This window comes from Thamnophis elegans, chromosome 8, assembly GCF_009769535.1.
Source record: "Thamnophis elegans isolate rThaEle1 chromosome 8, rThaEle1.pri, whole genome shotgun sequence".
NCBI classification, from domain to species: domain Eukaryota; kingdom Metazoa; phylum Chordata; class Lepidosauria; order Squamata; family Colubridae; genus Thamnophis; species Thamnophis elegans.
Genome location: NC_045548.1, coordinates 55,742,559 through 55,762,966, shown reverse-complemented (window position 1 = coordinate 55,762,966; position 20,408 = coordinate 55,742,559). Strand labels below are relative to the sequence as shown.

The 20,408-nt window shown below is 34.8% G+C and overlaps 1 protein-coding gene across 5 annotated transcripts in view; it reads right to left on the bottom strand.

Annotated features, from left to right (window-relative positions):
* The window catches only part of VPS13B (vacuolar protein sorting 13 homolog B), a 331,777-nt gene that overhangs the window by 172,437 nt on the left and 138,932 nt on the right, over positions 1–20,408 (bottom strand). The window contains exons 26-30 of one of the 5 annotated variants that reach the window (XM_032222762.1): positions 17,328–17,499; positions 16,432–16,546; positions 9,335–9,401; positions 4,374–4,782; positions 3,138–3,246 (exon numbers count right to left, since the gene is read on the bottom strand). In XM_032222762.1, the coding sequence (XP_032078653.1) occupies positions 3,138–3,246; positions 4,374–4,782; positions 9,335–9,401; positions 16,432–16,546; positions 17,328–17,499 (872 nt within the window). Of the gene's footprint in view, positions 1–3,137; positions 3,247–4,373; positions 4,783–8,639; positions 8,782–9,334; positions 9,402–9,848; positions 11,744–16,431; positions 16,547–17,327; positions 17,500–20,408 lie in introns of those variants that run through there. The other 4 variants (XM_032222761.1, XM_032222764.1, XM_032222766.1 and 1 more) reach the window with 4 other exon arrangements.

Here is a 20,408-nt window from a genome sequence, read left to right as displayed (position 1 = left end):
TTTCCCTTCAAATTAATTTAAGTAAGAATATCTGGCCTGGGGGCTGTCTCAGGGGACTGGTGAAATCTTGAATTGACCCTTGCTGATATAATTGCTTGTGTGTTTTATACTTTTTGACTCCTTTTGACATGTTTATTGTTTTTTATATATTTTGCTGTACACTGCACAGAATCACTTCTTGTGAGATAGGCAGCCATAGAAGTTTCATACACAAACAAACAAACCAATCTTCCTGGGAGACTTTAACCCAACTCCTTCTGTCTTTGAAAAATAAGGTATGGATAAAGTGAGACCAACTGATTTTCCTTTGACACACATACCCCAATTCTGGAGTGCTTCCTTAGGGAAACTGCCACATCTCAAGGGCATTTTTAGAGCCTAGATTAAGGGTAACCCAGTGGGGAAAAATATAGCAGTTCTGAACAAAACATTAGCATACATTAGCTGATTATAATATCAAACAAGGGAAAAGTGTATCAATCCAGAATAGAATTAAATTTACTTTATGTTTACAATAGATTTTTTTTAAATGTAAAAAAATGCTATTGGCCCAAACGGAACTCCTGCTTATTGAGATTTTATAAATATACTGTCATTCTAAAACTTAAACTGCCATCCATGTAAGCAATGTACTCTTCCATTCTTTCAACAAATTTGGCATAATAAACTAATAATTCCCACAAGAATCTATCAATACAGAGACATGAAAATTTGTTTTGAAAACTTCTGCAAATTGAAACACAATTCCTTCTTTTTTTTGGCAACATTTTTTCTTAAGCTCTAGGATAACTTACTCAAACATATTATGCCAGTAGTTGAACTGAAGCTTTAAAGTTAATTCTTCCTATTTAGTAAGGAATTTAGCATTATCAGGAAGCCATTCTATATTATCATACTACTTTATTTATTTGAGAAGACAGCAGTGTTTTTTCAATATGTTTACTTGCTTGAGAAAAATGTTCTTGATTTAAATGGGACTCTGATTGATGCATTTCAATTGCAGAGGATATGTGAGTATGAGACTAAGACCAACCCATCTTTAAGTGCATTCTGGGAAAGTCCCCCATCTCTACTTCTCAGATAAAAGATCAAAAGTTGTAAAGAATCTGTACAACTTAAGCCATTAGAATGTCTGAACAAAAGTAATATGTGTCATTTTTAAAGCTGTAAAATGTTTTACTGTTGGAGAAAGATTTTGAAGGTTCTGACTTATTTCTATTGAAGTGTACTTTTCAAACATATGCACATAGAAAAACATACACCACATCTGAGAAACAGACCAACAGGAAGCCTAAGACACTTGTTCATCTGTATTTCTGTGACTTTTCTCACTTGGTATTATTTGCAACTATACTTTCATGTTTTCCAGCAATGCCAAATCTAGTAAAGATCATATATTATTTTTATCAGGTTGATTACATATGTTCTCCAGTTTTTCTGCTTACTTATGATTAGTGTGGTTTTCACAAAGGCAGTGACATAATCCAGAGCAAGATATTCACACACAAAAATGTGTTTATTGTGAAACTTTGCCTTAGAACTTTGCTTTCTTTCACAGCTTTGATCCACATGACATCAATGGTCCAGGATTTTGCAAGTCTGCGAACCATTTAACATTATGAAAATCACTTTCACACTATTCAGCTACTGAAACAGATAGTATTTGCAAAAATATCTTTTGTGTAAGTGAACAATTTTCTGGGGATGAGGGAAAGCTTTTTCAAAGCTCAAAGTACTTTATTTTGATCATTGATTAGCCTGCTTTTTAACTTGTGTTCTTAGCCCAGTTTGCTTCCCAATGCACAAAAGTCCAATTATGTAGTTTTCTGAAGTGTTGAACTGAATTATTAAACCATGCATAAAAAGTAACAATGAATATGGAAAATTTCATTACAAAGTAAATGCTTTAATAAGCACATTGTTTAGTTCCCCATATTATCACACAATTACAATGTATGGCTGTGGAAGTTGGACCATAAGAAAGGCTGAGTGCTAAAGAATTGAGGCCTTTGAACTATGGTGCTGGAGAAGACTCCTGTGAGTCCCTTGGACTGCAAGGCAATCAAACCGGTCAGTCATAGAGGAGATCAACCCTGGCTGCTCTTTAGAAGGCCAGATCCTACAAATGAAACTCTAATACTTTGGCCACTTAATGAGAAGGAAGGACTCACTGGAGAAGAGCCTAATGCTGGGAAAAATTGAGGGCAAAAGAAGAAGGGGACAACAGAGAATGAGGTAGCAGGATGGAGTCACTGAAACAGCAGGCATGAGTTTACATGGACTCCAGAGAATGGTAGAGGACAGGAAGGTCTGGAGGAACATTGTCCATGGGTCATGATGGATTGGACACAACTTTGCAACTAACAACAACATTATCACATAGAGGCATCCATGAGCTATTATATACCAATGACCCTGTTGTTCTTTATTTCTCCCAGGTTTGTTTCCCATGTTTCCAAACAAGCCTATAAGCACCAGCTAAGTCCTGTCACTTAAAAAAAACCTATGATTAACTCCAAGTGACAACAAAAATGGCAAAGTAACACATTCCAATAAAGCAAACTAAAGATTTTAAATAGTTTAAAAGTAGAATCTACCTTCTACTTTTCCTCTCCCTGAAATTAATATATCCATAGTCTCATGCACAGAAGACCACAAATGAGATAATTGGAGCTGTAAGTCATAAAGGTTACAATTTTGATCCTCTGGCTGTTAAAACTATTAAGAACCAAGATGATTCCGCTTTGGCTCTATAGCAAGTTTTACACATTAAGGAAAGGGAGATAAGACTGCAAGAAATGCAGATTATTCCATGGTTTTTCTTTTAATTTTAGCTACAACATTTCAAAAATAACCCTGAAGGAATGGAGTAACAACAGTGATATGAACCAGATTTAGGCTGACTAATCCATATCTTTTTCCAATCACTTCTATGTTAGATGACTGAATACTGTTTAGGTGGAGACAAGAAGTACAACGATTTGTCCCTCCAAGTATCCTATTCAAGCCCTTTATTGTTTCAATTTACTATATGCAAATAGACCCTCTATACAAGAATCAAAGTGCACTGATATTATACCACTTTTGTGATATGCCTTGTACGCTCTGAGCTATATGAGTTAACTTTTAATACTTACTGATAAATGTCTTTCCTCAACACAACTCTACTAAGAGGATTGTCAGCCTGAGGAGCCATTGATACAGAACCAATTTTCAGTACCAAGGTATCTTCCGTGTTTGTCTTATCTGCAATAGAAATGGAAGATAATCACCACAAGTTATAAAAGTCAGCCATTAACAAAAGAACTTGGAGTGGATAAATATGATTTGAGGTCACTTTTGAACAACTAAGTTGTGAAATCATTACTAACAAAATAATACATTATTTATTGATACTAATTCACACGGAAAGGCGGTTTTCTCAGCAAGTGCATGCATTGTATTAAGCCATAATGGGCTCTGGTTGGTTTTGGCTTAAATCAAAATCTCAATCCAACCACTGGGTTTTGTAACCACATATTATAATTCAGTATAGCTGTTTGCAATCTAAGGCTTGTACCCTCTGCGCTGCATTATACTGGAAGAAATGCTGCATCAGTCTAATATATAAAGAACTGACATGTTTTAGTACAGCAATCAATCTACACACTACATTTTTGTAACTTTTTTTTAAGTCTGTGAAGGATTTTATATTTTAGAAGCTGATATTGACATCTGATATATACATAAAGGCAAACCCAGTGTTCTCCATGAGTCTATGTTTTGAGGATGAATGTAAGCTTTCAATTTCTCCATCTGTGGCCACCCAGTGAGTTATCCCAGGCTTGTTTTGAAAGTTTGAAAATTAAACTTTTAGCTACAAATGTTAAGTGTGGTGAGTGCTAAGTATTTTACTAAATAACATATTGCTTGATGTGGAAAGAACAAGCAAACTTCACATGCAGTTCAGAAGAATCAAGTAAATGTGCCTGTGTGTGTAAGTAAACTGACTTAGGTATACCACAGAAATGCACTAATGAATCAAACAATCAGAGGCCATAATTAGTAATATGGACACACACATTAATGCAAAAGTCATGGGTTAAGCAAATCTATCAAATATTTATTTCACAGAAAGCCACCCTTTTTTTAAAAAAATCTTATTTTCAGAAAAAGATATTGTACCATAAATTAGTGCAGTGGTTCCCCCCCCCCCCCCTTTTATTACTGAAATACACTAAAAATAATTAAAGAAAAACTGCATTAAAGACATGATACAATAAATCATTTGAGAAAACAAGATCCAAAGAATATTCATTATAGGCCCTCCAGAGGTATTGCTGGAGGGAGCAAAGTATGTGTTTTCTCAATAAGTATACAAACTTTAAAAATACCTTCTGTGTTACATGGTCCTGCCTCCATTTTGGGGAAGAAGATTCTGATTACCCCAGTATTGACATAAATAAGTGGCAAGTTGCGAGATGTGAGAATATGGGATCTCATAGGCTGGCCTGGAGATTTTATTTTCTCTTTTTGACTCTTTGGAACATTTGTTTGGAAAATACTTGCAATTGCATTGAGGAAAGGAAAACAAAAAACAACATCAAATGCCTGGGCTGAAAGGAGAATCTCATGAAGAAAATGAGGAGAACTATCTGTAAAACTTTCAGATAATTTCTGCAAAGTTCTTCGTTCATTTCTTGAGATCAATTTGTGACGGACATTTTTTGTGACTGCTTTTGTGTAAGTCAAAGAGAGAAATCCATGCTGTTGATGAGAACCATCCAAAAGTTTTGCAGTTGCCTGTGCCGAGAAACAGAAATATCCAGAAATAAGAAATCTGCATGCATTACGTAACAGTTATAAAACTGTTTCTGAGTCAATATTTTATTTTCTATTTCAAGTTCTCCACTTTCTTGGCAGAAGAATGTATTTCTGGGAATTTATGAAAAATAATAAATGCCCTGTCTCTTTGCAGACCTGACTGAAATTTGTTCATCTATAGAGGTGTTTTAAAATGCATTTAACATAGTGTTTCTCAATCTTGACAACTTTAAGCCATGTAAATGTAAACTCCCAGAATTCTGGGAGTTGAAATCTACACATCTTAAAGTTGCCAAAGTTGAAAAACATGATTAGGTTCAGATATAGAGTATGCTAACTGATTGGTTCAGAGAAACAGAGGATGAGCCATAGCAAACTTCAGGCTCCTGATCGCTTCGTTATTTGAGTTGCATTTGGATACAAACGCAGGAAATATCTTTTCATTGTTAACTTTGATTAAACTGCAACTTCAACTTAATCAATAGTTAAGAAACAGGGATTAATTGTAATTGTTTATCATTATCAAATCAGATTTGAAACTATGGCCAGCCAAAGTCACCTTGTAGGGGTGATGGGTGGCACAACAATTTAATCAATAAATAAATTATAATACAGTTCTTAAATTTGTTAATTGTGAACAGTTTTTGTTTCACCAATTAACTGAAAATCAACCCTGGATGCTTTAGATTCCTTCCATCTGCATACTCTATGCATGTAAAGGATGCCAAGCCACAATTTTGCATCACATCCAAATGAGACCAATCCAGATGCATGTTGTATATATAGCCATATTTAGATGTGTTTCAAAACTATGGCTTATATGGGTAGTCCTCACTTAATGACTCTCCTATTAAGCAACCATTCGAAGTTACAACGCTGCTGAAAAATTAACTCTATGACCAGTCTTCACATTTACAATTGTCATAGCATCCCCATGGTCACATGACTGAGATTGCGTGCTTTGCAACCAGTAGATATTTATGATTATCAGAGTGTTCCATGATCATGGAAATGCCATTTGCACACTTTATTGCTGACTTCCAACAAAGACAATGGAGGAGCCAGCAGCAAAATCGCAGGACAGTCTTATGTAATGTCTTATCTAATGATTGCCGATGATTTGTTTAATAATCACAGCAGGTCATAAGTCCATTGTGGTCATTCATGCCTCACTTAAGAACTGTGTTGCTTAATAATGGAGTTGCCAGTCCCAATTGTGATTATTAAGTGAGGACTACCTGTTATTTACTACTTCTATATTTGGAGAAATCTTTCCCTACCTACCTACCTACCTACCTACCTACCTACCTACCTCCTTCCTTCCTTCCTTCCTTCCTTCTTACCAGGCTTACATTGTCGTGAATAATATCTGAAATGTGGCTAAAATAGGAGTTCTGTACATGAGCTGTATATTGTAGTTTTTGTATATATGCTGCATTTAACATTTTCTTTCTAATACTAACAAATTATTTAAAAATTTAATTATATTTCACTTTACATAATCTGAACAAGTATTTTTGCATGGTGAAAATGGACTATGGCAAATAGTAAATATTAGTAAATTAGCTTAATTTGTGTTAGAACAAAATGATTGGAATAGATATAAACAATAATTTTCCATGAACAATAATTGTGTGTATTCCTGATAGGATAATAATTAAAAAACAGAACTTCCAGTAACACATTTTAAAGAATAAATTTACCTTATTGAATATATTAACCAACATTGTCTATTCATTCATTACTGCCCATAGACAAAATCTCAACATGGTGAAAACCTTGGACTTTCTCACTTTCTTAGAGCAGAAAGAAAACAATGTGGGATTGAGACTACACTGTGCTTTTCTTATTGAGAAGTGTTCTGTTGCACATTAAAAACAAATGTACTCTAATAGAATCTTCTGCTGATCTTCTGCTAAACCTGATTTTATCTTCTGATAAACCTGATTTTATTTATCAGGTTTATAAAGTTATCCATCAACACTCTGAGTGGCTACAATAATAATAAGAATAATAACCAAATAGATAGAATGATGGATATCCAGGAGAGCAACAAAGTTCCCAAATCTAACATACACAGCCCCATAAAAAGCCTGCCACCCATTTTGCCCAAGGACTGGGGTACATATTTAAAAGACTGTTTTCAAAAGGCCCCGATATATTCTCTGGAGGATCCTGTTCAAAAGGTGAAACAATAAGATAAAAAGTCCATTTATTGGGCACTGGTGATACTGTTTAATTAATGAGACACAGAGCATGTTTCTGTCCAGTTGAAGAAACTGCCAGAGACAGATGATTACATCACTGGTGAAAAGTGTTCGTATGTATGTATGTATGTATGTATGTATGTATTTTTGTATGTAAATGACTGTGTGTGTGTGTGTGTGTGTGTGTGTGTGTGTGTGTGTTTTCCAGCATAACTCTGGAATGCCTGGGCTGCTGAAATGAAAAGGACTGAATTATATCTATAGTGTGAAGTCACAATACTTTTGATAGTGATAGTGTGCATCTTGGATTCAAGTTCTGTTAAAATAAAGCCTGTTGTGCCTTAAAATGGATTCAACTGTACAGCACAGTGGAATTGGCATAGTAACAGCTCCGCAATATTCCACAAGAGGGCTCCCTCTAATACAGGATTGGGATAAATACATACCAGGTTTATCAGCTAGTATGCAATAAAATCAATCTCTTGAATTCTCATGCAGTTACATCACAATCAAAATAGATCTTGGGTACCTACATACAAATTAGATAATATTCTGTTCATTAGATAAAGTGGGCTGATCAAGTACTTTTAAAATTATTTTGTTGCAATAAATTTAAGAATTACTCCTTGGGAAATTATACGAATTTTCAGTAATGTGTTAGGAAGATGAAAATAAAGAAAATTAGGTAATTTAATTTGTTATTCTTTTCCATGCTCAAAAAATAAAAAATCTTTATGTAGAAGATGGGGTGTATATGTGTGTGTCCTAGAATGCATGAGATTTCTCCATGGAAAGTAACAAATGAATATATAAGGCAGTCTTAAAAATATTAATTTTGCCAAGTATAAAAAAGATGGTGTATACAAAGAGCAGCTAGTATAACAAAACAACAGTACAGTTGATTTTAAAAAATTATTCTAGTAGTCACTAAAATATATTTATAACAATTTAGAATATATATGAGTTAGAGAAAAACAAATGGCAATTTTAGGATCCCTATATTGGCAAATATCTTTTTTTTCCCAGTTTTATCCTAGAGTGGCTTTCATTTTCTCCTATAGCTATATATTTCCCTTTCTTCCATTGGTAACCCATTAAGCCTTGAATTCTAAAGCGTGTTAAAATTTGATCTCACTCACAAATCTTGGAAGTTTTTAGTTACTTTGAACAAAAGTTAGCATTATCCTACTGTGGCTTTTGGGTTTTGGCAGTGAGTTTGCTTTAAGTTTGCAAAAAATTATCTCAAATATTTTAATAGGCACTCAGTAATTTTGCTAACAGCCGTGGACCAGCAAAACATTTAAATTTATCCTGTAACTATTAACTTGTACAGCTGTAGCTTCTTAAACGGCCAAATATATGCATCATTCTTCACATAATTAAATTCAAATCCATAAGTTGTGAAGATAAATTCTTCCTTTGCTACTCTAGCCAACTTACTTTGCATGTGAAAACACTAGCCAGAATACCACTGGGAAACAGAACATATTTTTTAAACATTAAAAAACAAAAATATGACTTTGACTAATGGGTTCTTCGAAGAACAGCTTTCTGCCTTCACCATCACCTCTCTGAAATACTGTTTGTTAGTGGAAGTTCTGTAACATACATATTGCACTGATTTCTTACAGAAGGAAAGAAGCCAGAGAAGTTACTGAAAGGGTCCTGCTTGCTGACCGGTCGAACCAATAATGTACGTCTGTTCAGCTTGTCAGTACAGGAAAGGAAGACACCTCCACATTTCCCCAGAGACCAAGAATCTTCCCCAAAGCTTGAGGTGATATAGATAAAAAAAAGCAGAAAAACAAACACTGAGCCTTAAGGGGGGGAAAAAATTCACAGGCATTAAAAAAAAAAAGCCAAATTCTGACATCTGAGTTCTCCTTGTGAGTCCTTCACTTCCAAAATCACAGATCAAATGATTTTAACAAAAAGAGAAATCACAAAATTGAAAAAGATGTCACTGTTTCATTATTTGGAAGCAACAGCTCAGCAGACAGCAGCAGCAACAACAACAACAAAAAGCAGGGCGCAACGTAGAACATGGCTATTCAGGGATAATGTCACTCGATTTGCTTTTCAATTATGAAGGAAAGAAGTTTTATTAAAATGGAAGGAGATGGATTAAAAGAGCTACAGAACTTGGACAGAAACAAAACTCAACAGATTTTTCCCATCCACCTCTGCAAGAGCAAATTAACGACGTGATGACTTACATCATAATTGTTGCAATCATTCTTCTTGTAATGAAAATAAAATCATATATTTAGATTTTAGGGTAATTATTTGGTTAAATGTATTATTCCACTACATAAAAAGCTCACCACAAGCTTTTCTTTGCATTGTAGAAATATCCCTTCAAAATGTCCAGATTGCCAGCCTTCTCCTGGTCTGGAAAACATAATGTTCACCTTATCTATTCTAAGTAGCTGTTCAGAATCCAAACATTTCAACTACATAACAACATATACATTTTAGCGGTATTTAGTCATTGATTGATTGATTCAATTTCTATAGCCACCCATCTTGCTCAAACAATTCCAGGCATTAATCAGGAGGGTGGGGTGGACGGGCTTCAACATAATCGTAAATAACAATGCAAAACAAAAATGAAAACAAATAAATTTTAAAGTACATGCAGCTGTCATTCAATTTTACAAGCTAGCCTATCTGTACAGTTAGTCCTCAACTTACAACCATAATTGAGCCCAAAATTTATGTTAATAAGCAAGACAGTTGTTAAGTGACTTTTGCCCCATTTTAGAACATTTCTGGCCACAGTTGTAAAGTGAATCACTGCAGTTGTTAATAACACAGTTGTTAAGTGAATCTGGCTTCCTTACTGACTTGTGAGAAGGTGATCACATGACCCTGGGACATTGCAACCGACATAAATATCAACCAGTGGTCAGGTATCTGAATTTTAATCATGTGACCATAGGATGCTGCAACAGTATGAAAAACAGTCATCAGTCACTTTTTTTCAAGGATGTTGTAACTTTGAACGTCACTAAATGAATGGTTGAGGACTACCTGCATAACTGCACTAATATTAAAACATGTATATAAGGTTAATTTCAACATTAGTTGTTTGTTTGTTTGCTTATTGGATCAATAAACTGTTTCATTTCAAATGTTATAGGTGATATATAAAACAAGTCAAAATTACAGAAAAAATACAGAGAAAAAAATGAAGCAATAAAACAGCAATATTTGGTGCAACTTATTCTAGCTGTTTACTTCTAAAGATCTTCCAAAAAAGCCAGATGTTAACAGATCTCCAGAGGTTTGTGTGAACAGGCCATTCTTATAAGGCCTATCTTTGTATCCCCCCTTTTACTTCTGCATGACAGGAAAGAGTCATTAGTAGATATTATTCACATAGTTCAGGCAAGCGGAAGTTCGTTTGGATAGGTGATCACTAAACTAGTCAGTAAACTTCCTCAATTCATGCAACGAGTACTGATGATGACCAGCACCTTGAATTACAATTGGAACAAGCTAACAATTATTGCAGCTCCCACAACAATATCATGGTTATTCTCTGGGCAAAGGGCAGGCATTATCTTCTACCAGCAGAAGTTTTCAGGTTGACTTCAAGTGCAACTTCAAATAGAACACATTTCAGAAAGCTAATCAAGATTTGCATAGCTTTTTTTTCAATATTTAACATTATACAAAATTTACAAACTTCTGGGACAAATGCAAAAGAAATGTCTAATATCTACAACATAGGCATCTGAAAAGAAAGTAAACTATATAAATGTGTCTTTAACAGAGGAAGAAATCCCTCTCTTACAGATCTTAATGGTAAGACAAATTGATAATAGGAGTGCTGATCCACAAATAATCATCCCTTAAATCTATGACTAATAGAATGGAAACAGTCACAAAGTCTGGGACATTCCTAGACCATAATTTCAGAGGGAAATGTGGATAAAAAAAAGAATTCATAGGAAAAGCTTGCGGAGGGGAAAGAAAAAGCAGGAGGAAACTAAAGTTGACTTAAGCTATTCCAGGTTCAAAATAATGTCCATGTTGTATATTGTATAAAGATGCAATATGGGAAAATATATAATGCTAAAAAGCAAATATTATTAAAAATGTGAATTAACTAGGGTAGTCCTGTATTAAAGAATAGAATGCATAGATCCGTAATAAGTAGGCAATTATGAAAGAACCCCTACTGGAAATATATAATGCCAAGATATGAGAATATTATATGCAGAAATGAATGGAGGTATGCTAGCTGTTAAATAAAGATAGCACAATCAATTCTGAGGAACATGTGTAAAGAGTAGTCAAGCAGCAGGCTAAATTTTGGGAAACTTGAGGAGCAGAAAAGGCAAGGTTCAGAAACTGCAGCACAGGGAGGGAACAACAGACATTGTTTCCATCTGTCTTCTGCCTAAAAGGTTTATGCAGAGATTATTTTAAAAATCCACTCATAATCAGACTCTGCTTGCTGTCTTTTAAGAGAAAATAATCTACTGAGGAGAAATGTCAAACTCCTAAATAAGATTTTATTGAATTTAGCCTTGTAATCTCGAATTAGCTTTGTAATCTCCTATTGGCAGTAATCTCCCATTGTCTTGTGGGCATGGGTATCTTCAGTGTCAGGTATCTAAGTCCTGCCCAATAAACAATGTTCATATCTAATATTTCAAGTCAGAGATCACATATAGATGTTTATTCTCATCAGTTCCTGGGATTGATTGGGATTCTCAATATGCCTGTAAACCAAAAAAAATAATTTTTGCACTGATAAATGCTTCAAAGGAAATCAATATCTGTTAGAAATTTTGAGTAAAGTCAACACTGTTTTCTCCCATTGGCATATTTTGTAGCAATAATTTACTTGCTCAGCTATCTAACAGTAGATCCTCTATTGACTGCTCTACTGTTAATGCTGGAAGATGGAGAATGTAATTTTGTAAAAATATAGAATAAGTGCATTTCATAATTGCATAGAACAAGGTAGAAGCATAGAGATTGGTTATGCATTATTTTGAAGCAAATCAAGCAAATCAGCCTTTTTAATACACATATATTGTTCTAAGATAGAGTTGATACACTCTGTCAATCAGGTTGAGAATGTCAAAGTGTTTAGGAATTTAGCTGCATTCCCAAAACCTTGAGATCGTTTTTCCGGAACAGTGAACTGAAGTGATCATACACTCAAGCAACCCATGAAGTTTGAAGCCATTTCAAAAAGAGTTGCTTGATTTCATTAGTGGCAATGGAATAATCAATTCACAATAATGCATAGCCAAGGACAAAATGTGATAAGTTGAAGAATGCTATTATATGAGTGTGTCTTTGAGTGTTTGGAAGGTCTGTAATTAAACCCATATAAATTGCTTTCTCAAATGCTTGGCTGGGTCCAGGCATGGGAAGATTCAAGGATTTCTTAGCCGTTCCTCACATTGGGCATGCCTCAATGTTGTCCTTAATCTCAATCATAACCCAAGACCATTAGAAATCATGGGAAAGGTGGGAGTATTTTGCATAACCCAGGATGTTCTTCTGCTTGATGATTAGTAGACAATGTATTTTGTTCATGCTGTATGTATTTTATTTACATCTTGTTTTTCCCCAGGAACGTAAGTCCACTTACATGAGGATTTCATTTCCTTTTATCAACACCTGATGATATGGAAAGTTAAATGAAACCCCAGTGCAGATGGTTTCTTTCCTAAAAATTGTGTGACATATCTAACTCCAGTTCAGATAAGGTACAAAGTCAATAAGATAGAATCTGTAGCCTGGAATTAAATGAATAGTATAGTCATAGATGGTGTACAGGCAGATGGTTTGTTTCTTCTTCATGAAAACCATCCTGGAGAAATTGACATTTTGCCCACAACATAACTCAGGTTCTTCTGATGTTGCAACAGCAGCACTATGCTCCAACAGCTGCAAATACCCTCGATATTTACTGGAGAAATATTCTGTTTTTCTGCAGGAACATTGCATTTCATAGAATCTTTCATAGTGAACTTAATGCTACAGGAAACAGGGATATTAGGTACTACATTTATACCAATTATTGTAAACAACCATAGAAACAGAAGGAATATCAGATGTATGCATCCAGACAGAAATGAATTTTCCAAGACAATTCCACATTTGGGAAACACAAAATTCACAAAACTACTAGAAGAAATGTAATCGTGTCAAGGTCTTACTGGGATATTTAGGAGCACGATTAGTCACCACTTCAAACTGATTATCTTTTTGGTCCTAGAGCAATTTGTTCCCATTTGCAAAGCAACTTTTTTTTCTAAAGATATTCATAGTAAATGTCCAGCCTGGTTTTATTTCCAGAAAACTATGGTATAGTATAGCCCTTTCTGCTATGAAAGTGCCATAGCAGCTGAGTACACTGGACTCATGGCACTTCAATATTTGTTATGCTGACGTTGACTGTATTAAGGTTCCAATCATCCATTGATCTTAAACATATGCCAGGAGGCAATAATATATTCCAACACATCCAAATTTTTTCTGACAGCAATTCTGGATATTGGTATATCAGGCAGCCTATTCTAGGTAAAGCCTTATGCAGTAAACCAGACGTTGCTGGCCTAGGCAGCTAAATGTCTCTATATTTTAATTCCCTTAAATATCTCCTACAAACAGCAAAGTAGTGGGATTTACTACAACAGATACCAATTAATCAAAAGGCCTGCCAGAGAATTGATTAAAAAATATACTTGCATATAGCATCTTCAGCTGCATACCTAGTGTAGTGAGCTGGAATTGGCGGAATTTTGCTAATTATTGCTCTGCTGTTTGTATAATTCACCACAATATTTTTTCAAATATATCTTTTCTCCACTGGTTACCTATTTTAGTTTAAATACTCTATTGCAGGGGAGTCAAACTCAATTTCATTGAGGGCCACATCAGGGTTGTGTTTGACCTTAGGGGGCATGGTTGGGGTGGGGTGGACGTGGCCCCATTTTCAGCCTGGACAGCCTCCTGCAGCCTTCTGCCAGTGAAAATGGAGCTCGGGGGGGACGCAGCTCCCTGAGCTCCATTTTCGCGGGCAAGTGGCTGCAGGAGGTCATCCCGGCTGAAAACAGAACTTGGGAGGGCCACATGCAGCCCTCCCAAGCTCCATTTTTGCTAGCAGAGACACCACGGGCCTGTCTGTTGCTGTTTCTAGTGGGCCAGATCTAAGCATCCCATGGGCCAGATCCCGTCCCTGGGCCTCAAGTTTGCCACCCTTTCTATATTGATTGATTATCTATACATATGCATTATGTTTTTTTTTACTTTTATTAAGTACTGATTCATATTTTATTATGTATGTGTAATTACTGTTAGATTCACAGTTTAAGACTGGTGAAAGCATAATAATTCAAAACCTAATCAAGAATTAAGAATATTTAAGGTAGTGTCTAAGAATATAGGCAGTTCCAAGCAGGGTGGTGTTAAAATTAGGTGTTCAGATCTGATAATTCAATATTTCTAGATAACAAGGAAGTCCTTTAACTATTGTTCTGAGAATTCCAATCACAATTAGTATAATGGATTTCTTTGTCCATAAGCATTCAATTTCAATCTACAAGTCCTAGTATTTCATAAATTTTTCCAATTATTTTTCCTCAATTTGGAATAGTGGCATCAGTGAACCAGACATTCTTCTTCTCAATAACTGTTACATCAGCCATGTTATGAATAAGATTGTTTTATCATCAATTCCCAGACCCATCTTTAATTAATGTAGATAACTAGATACTGTAATTTTTTTTTTACTCTTTAGACTTTAAATAATAACAATTCTTTTATATTCAGGAAATCCTCGAACTACATTCAGAATTGGGATTGGAACTTCCATTGGTAATTGATGAAGTCATTAAGTGAGTCACACCTAATATTGTGACCTTCCTGTCATTATAACTAAGTAAATGACTGTGGTTGTTAAGTGAATTGGGCTTCCGCCTTTAACTTTGCCTGTCAGAAGCCCCCAGGCAAATCACAAATTGCAATCACGTGATCCCGGGGCACTGCATCATACATACATGCTGGTTGCTAAGCACCTGAATTTTGATCATTGGACCATGGGATGCTGTGATGGTTGTAATCATGAGGACCAGTTACACATAACTTTTTTCAGCACATTCATAATTTTAAATGAGGTTAATCCAAATGGCAATTCATATATTTTCATATTGCTGATTAGAAAACTTTTATTTTACTGAACTATTGTAATCGTTGCTATTTCTTATGTATAAAATACATTTCAGCAACATATCACTATTACTGTCTGACACGTTTAATCTGAGCAACAAATTATTAGAAAATAAGTTTTTTTAATGGAACATAAAGTTATGAATATTATACACTATGGTATTAACTTTCTACAATTTCAGTTCATACCTATCAAACACAAAAGGAAGGATATCTTTCTTTTCTATGGCGAGATTAAATTTTAATTTCATTTTTTATAATAAATTAACTACCTTAATTAAGAATATGACAGAACTTTTAATAAAGAAGAAAAATGGAAAGGAAGGAAAAGTAGTTAGCACCAGAGATTATGATAGAAAAAGATAGACAAACAGTTTAGTAAGGAATGTGCCTAACAGATCAGTCCACTGCCTTTGTAACCAATACTATACTAATATGCCATGGCTTCTTCTATAACTTCAAGGCAAGGGGGAGCATTTCAAGTTAAACGTGAAGTACAGGGAAGTCATTGCTTAGCAACTACAATTCAGACCAGCAATTCAATCACTAAAACAGTGGTTATTAAGTGAAAAATCATATGAGTATCATGTGACCATGACTTGAAATTTCACTTCTGTGTTTTCCATTAATTCTGCCTGTTGGAAACTGGTTGTGAAATTCACAAATGGCAATCATGTGACCATGGGATGCTGCAATGGCTGTTAGTGCAAAATTTTGTTGCAAAGCCTTTTTCCCACCCAAACTGTTGTAACTTTGAATGGTCACTAAATGAGGCAGTCGTTAAGTAAGGACTACTTGTACAAGAAGCTTTTTCCTAGCTGTACTCGTTGATGAGGAGGAAGGCTTGTTCTAGGCTACGCATTTAGCCTGGCTTAACATAGGACTAAGAACTGTAAAGTGAAACTCTAGATAGAATATGCTAACTCTCTGGTGCCAACTAACCGCCATCTGGGATTTTACAACAAAGATTTGACTTAAGTGGTGGTGAAATTTGTCATGTCAACAACTTCATTTAAAATGTTAGTGAGGAGGCATATTTGGACACAAATTAGATGTACTTCCAATTACAACCAAGATTGCAATATTGATATGTAAAATTATGACATAGCAATATAATTTCAAATATGTAACCTCAGTCCTTCAGATCAATAACTATTACCATTTAAACGATATAGTATGTTTCTATATGAATACTAATATAAAATGAACATAAAATTCTTACCTATTTCTGTAGTGGTCAATGTTGAAACTTTCTATTTTACACTTTACTTTAGTGTAGACATCTTGTACATCTACTGAGGCACTGAGATCTTCTAACTCACCAACCACACATATCTCTGTAGTATCCAACAAAATTATCCAGTTCATCAATAAGTCACGATTATTTTGTAGAAATGGAGAAGAAAATAGTTTGCCTTAATTTCAAGCCAATATTATTAAGACAAATCTTAAACAACTAATAGTTCCCCCAGAAATGTGTATGGAAAGCTCACATACAATTTGGTTTCTCCTACTCTTAACCTTATCTACCAATGGGCTTAGTATACAGATATTGTACTCATAAAGGAGAGAAACAGGGGTTAGATTCTGTTCCACAAACAAAGCCATGGACTTGACTAAAGCTGTAGGCACACAAGTACATGTTGATAAATGACATCTAGTTATATAATTTATAACTGCTATTATATAACCTATGCCTTTTAAAAGACAGATCAATCCTAAAGCAGCCATTAAAAGCAGTACACAGTGCACATAATCACTTGCTCTATAGCCATACTTAAGATTCTGCTGACTGGGATCCGATGGGTGGAAGGACATCAATTGCAGCCTCATATTGATAAGGCATAATTGTTCTATTTATCCTACTAACATAAGGCTGGCAAACCATTGGCTGTGGTCTCATGCAGCATGCATTTTACAGTTCTCAGACCCAGGCAGAAAAGTCATTCAAGTTTAGTGTCAAAACAGAGACAATGAACGAAGTGATTTGGTCTGTCTTCTTCCCTCAAACATGGAAACAGGATATGCTAAGCCTCCATTAGGACAGTGTATTTGAGCCAATATATAAGACGAATTCTGTTCCATGATGCATTCGTTTTTTAAAATTAAATGTAATACCTGTGCCTTTGCTTTCTGGATCTGGTGCAAATAACTTTACAGTAAGCTTCGGCAACATCCACTGCATCCATAAACTCACATGTCCGCTTGAGATGCCAATATTGCTTGTTGTTTGCTCTAAGGTAACAGAGTCTGAGAATGGAGAATCATCACCACCTTGGAGGGATTCACCCTGAGAGAGGGGGAGAGGGAGGGGAGGGAGAGAGAAAGAAAATAAAAAACAAATGTAAAAAAAATCTAAATTTAAAATATCAATCACTCCTACTCATGTTTATATATATATATATATATATTTGAAAAAGAAATTCCAACATGGAAATTGTACAAGTAAATAAAATACTTTATAAGCTATGGCTTATTAAGTAAGCTCTGTAATGTGAGAAAAGATTCTGATGTACATTGTTATGAACAATTTCTCCTCTCTGCAAAATGTGCTGTTTCTAAACTGGTACCATTCTACAAGGATACTGGAAACTAGGACATAAAACACTCTTATCCATTTTTACATCTTTCACATATGCTGAGAACCCTTCTGCTGAGAATACTCTGATACATACAGTACAGACACACATACACCCAACTCATTCATTTCTGCTGCCAATTACCTCCACTAGACCGATTAGATCCCACAGATTAGGCCTCCTCCGAATTCCATCCGCCGGTCAGTGTCGACTGGCGACTACTCGGAGGAGAGCCTTCTCTGTGGCTGCTCCGACCCTCTGGAACGAACTCCCCGTGGAGATTCGAACCCTCACCACCCTCCAGACCTTCCGCAAAGCCCTTAAAACCTGGCTGTTCCGACAGGCCTGGGGCTAAAGAACTGTTGCCCCCGTCTCGAATTGGTATGACTGTTGTGTTTTAATTATGCATTGTTGTTTATGTCGTTTTAAATTCTTGTTTGTATCCCCCTTCCCTGATTGAGTTGTGAGCCGCCCTGAGTCCCCTTCGGGGGAAAAGGGCGGCATATAAATAAAATCAACATCAACAACAACATCAACATATCCACAGATTTACTAATTAAGTAAATTAAGTAAAGCTGGAATATAATAGAAAACCATGGCAGATATTTTCATATACATCTAAATTCCTTACAGTGGTGCCTCCTATTTCTATAATGTTGCCTTCTCCATCATAATCCACAGAGAATCAACTTCTAGAAAATGTATTTTTTCTGCATAACTGAACCCCTGCCAATGCAATGTAAGTAGAAGTCAAAGAAAAAGAAAGCCCTATATAATTAAAATCAAAATATTCTTAGTATTGATTAGAAGTGAAGTTCAAGAAAGTTTGTATTTCTCTGAATAGACGAACTATTCTCAACATTTTATAAAAGAATTATTTCCTATGTACTTGAAAGCATCTTAGCTGAATATGCCAAATTGTAATCAATAGACTACACCTGAGAACACAGAGAAGTTGTGCCCTTCTCTCCATACAAATACATTGCTCTGTACTAATTTAATTAAATAAATGATTTTTCATGATAACAAATCTAACATAACAATAATAAACAAACATATCAAATTGCATACAAAAATAGCATATATGCCATCGGAAGATTCTTTAAAATGGCTTGCACTCAAGTGTTTTGATACTTAATCTAAATGCAAAATGTTCTTTCATAAAAATATGTTTTGAGTTTAACATCTGAAAGCTACATATACCAGTGTAATGTATGATTTAAAATAATTATTGTGGGAAAATACCCAAATTGAAATATTCTAAATACATTGATGATCAATTATGTTCTATTTGTTAATTAAAAAAAGCAACAGCTTTTTCTGTGAAAGCATTCATTAAATCCATCACGATTTCACTTAATATTCTTATAATAGAGGAACAATGCATTTAACTGCGTATCACAGTTAATTTCAAAGGCTAAAATCTGTATCCTAACAAAGGCAACACTCAATCTCACAGCAGTTCCAAGATCTGATGGTATGAGGTAAACACTGCATTTTATAATGTATTTTATAATGAACCACTAAAATAGAGGTAGGCAACATTTGAGTTTAGGGCTTCACTTGACTTTTGAATGGCAGGCCAAGGGCCACATCATAAAAAGGGGATGGGCAAATGACAGCAATCAAGATGGAAATGAAATGAAATTTAATTTAATTTTAAAAACATTTGAAATAAATCTGAGAACTTCATGAAGGTTTGGAAGGGGAAACAGCTGTATACCTCTGTATCTGTGAGACTGTCATAGATGAAATACAATATTTATCCATGTGGTTTAAGCACAGATGTACTTTCTTGGTAACTGATAATTCAAATGATCTTTGAATTGTTCTTAATTTCAGGAGAATTTCCTTCACAAACGTAAGAGGAATTTAGGTTGGCAAGAACACAACAATGATTGCTACCATGATTATAATTTGTAGATGTTTCCCAAGAGCAGCTATTCTTTTTGGGAAGATGTGGCTTTTTAACTTCACTGTGGAGTCAAATATTCTTATCAAATAACAGGATATAATAGGAATGTTTGATTATCAATATGTGTAGGTTGAAAATAATGCTAAACATCTTGTAATTAAAAAAGCTAAATACGTAAGAATGTAGTTTACTTTATAAAACACAGCTGAATTGTAATAGGGCAATTTGTCCTTTTTGGTAGTTTCCATTTATTTTAATCATAATCTTGTACATTATTACACCTTATTTTTCTCTAAAAATGAACACTTTATCATAATCTTTCACTTTCCATATCTACTTTTATTTTAAATTTTATTTAAAAATGATTTATGCATTAGTTTTCTATTTGTATTTAAATCCACAAAATAAAGTCAGAATAAAAGTAAACTATTTTTCCACCCTCCTCATACCAATATCTAAAATACACAATTTCATTCTTTGCCAATTCTTGCAAAATGAACCAAAATATCAAGTATATTTTTCTTAGGAGAATTTATCTTTATTCATCTGGAAAAGCCAAACATATAAGGCCTTCATCCTTGATCTGCATTAAAGCTCAGGGATGATATAAGTCTGGAGCAAATTACTGTTCCCCAAGGACTAAACACTTCCTCAAATGTTTGTACTTAAGTAAACAGTAACAAGTGGCCAGTCTGTACTACCTTT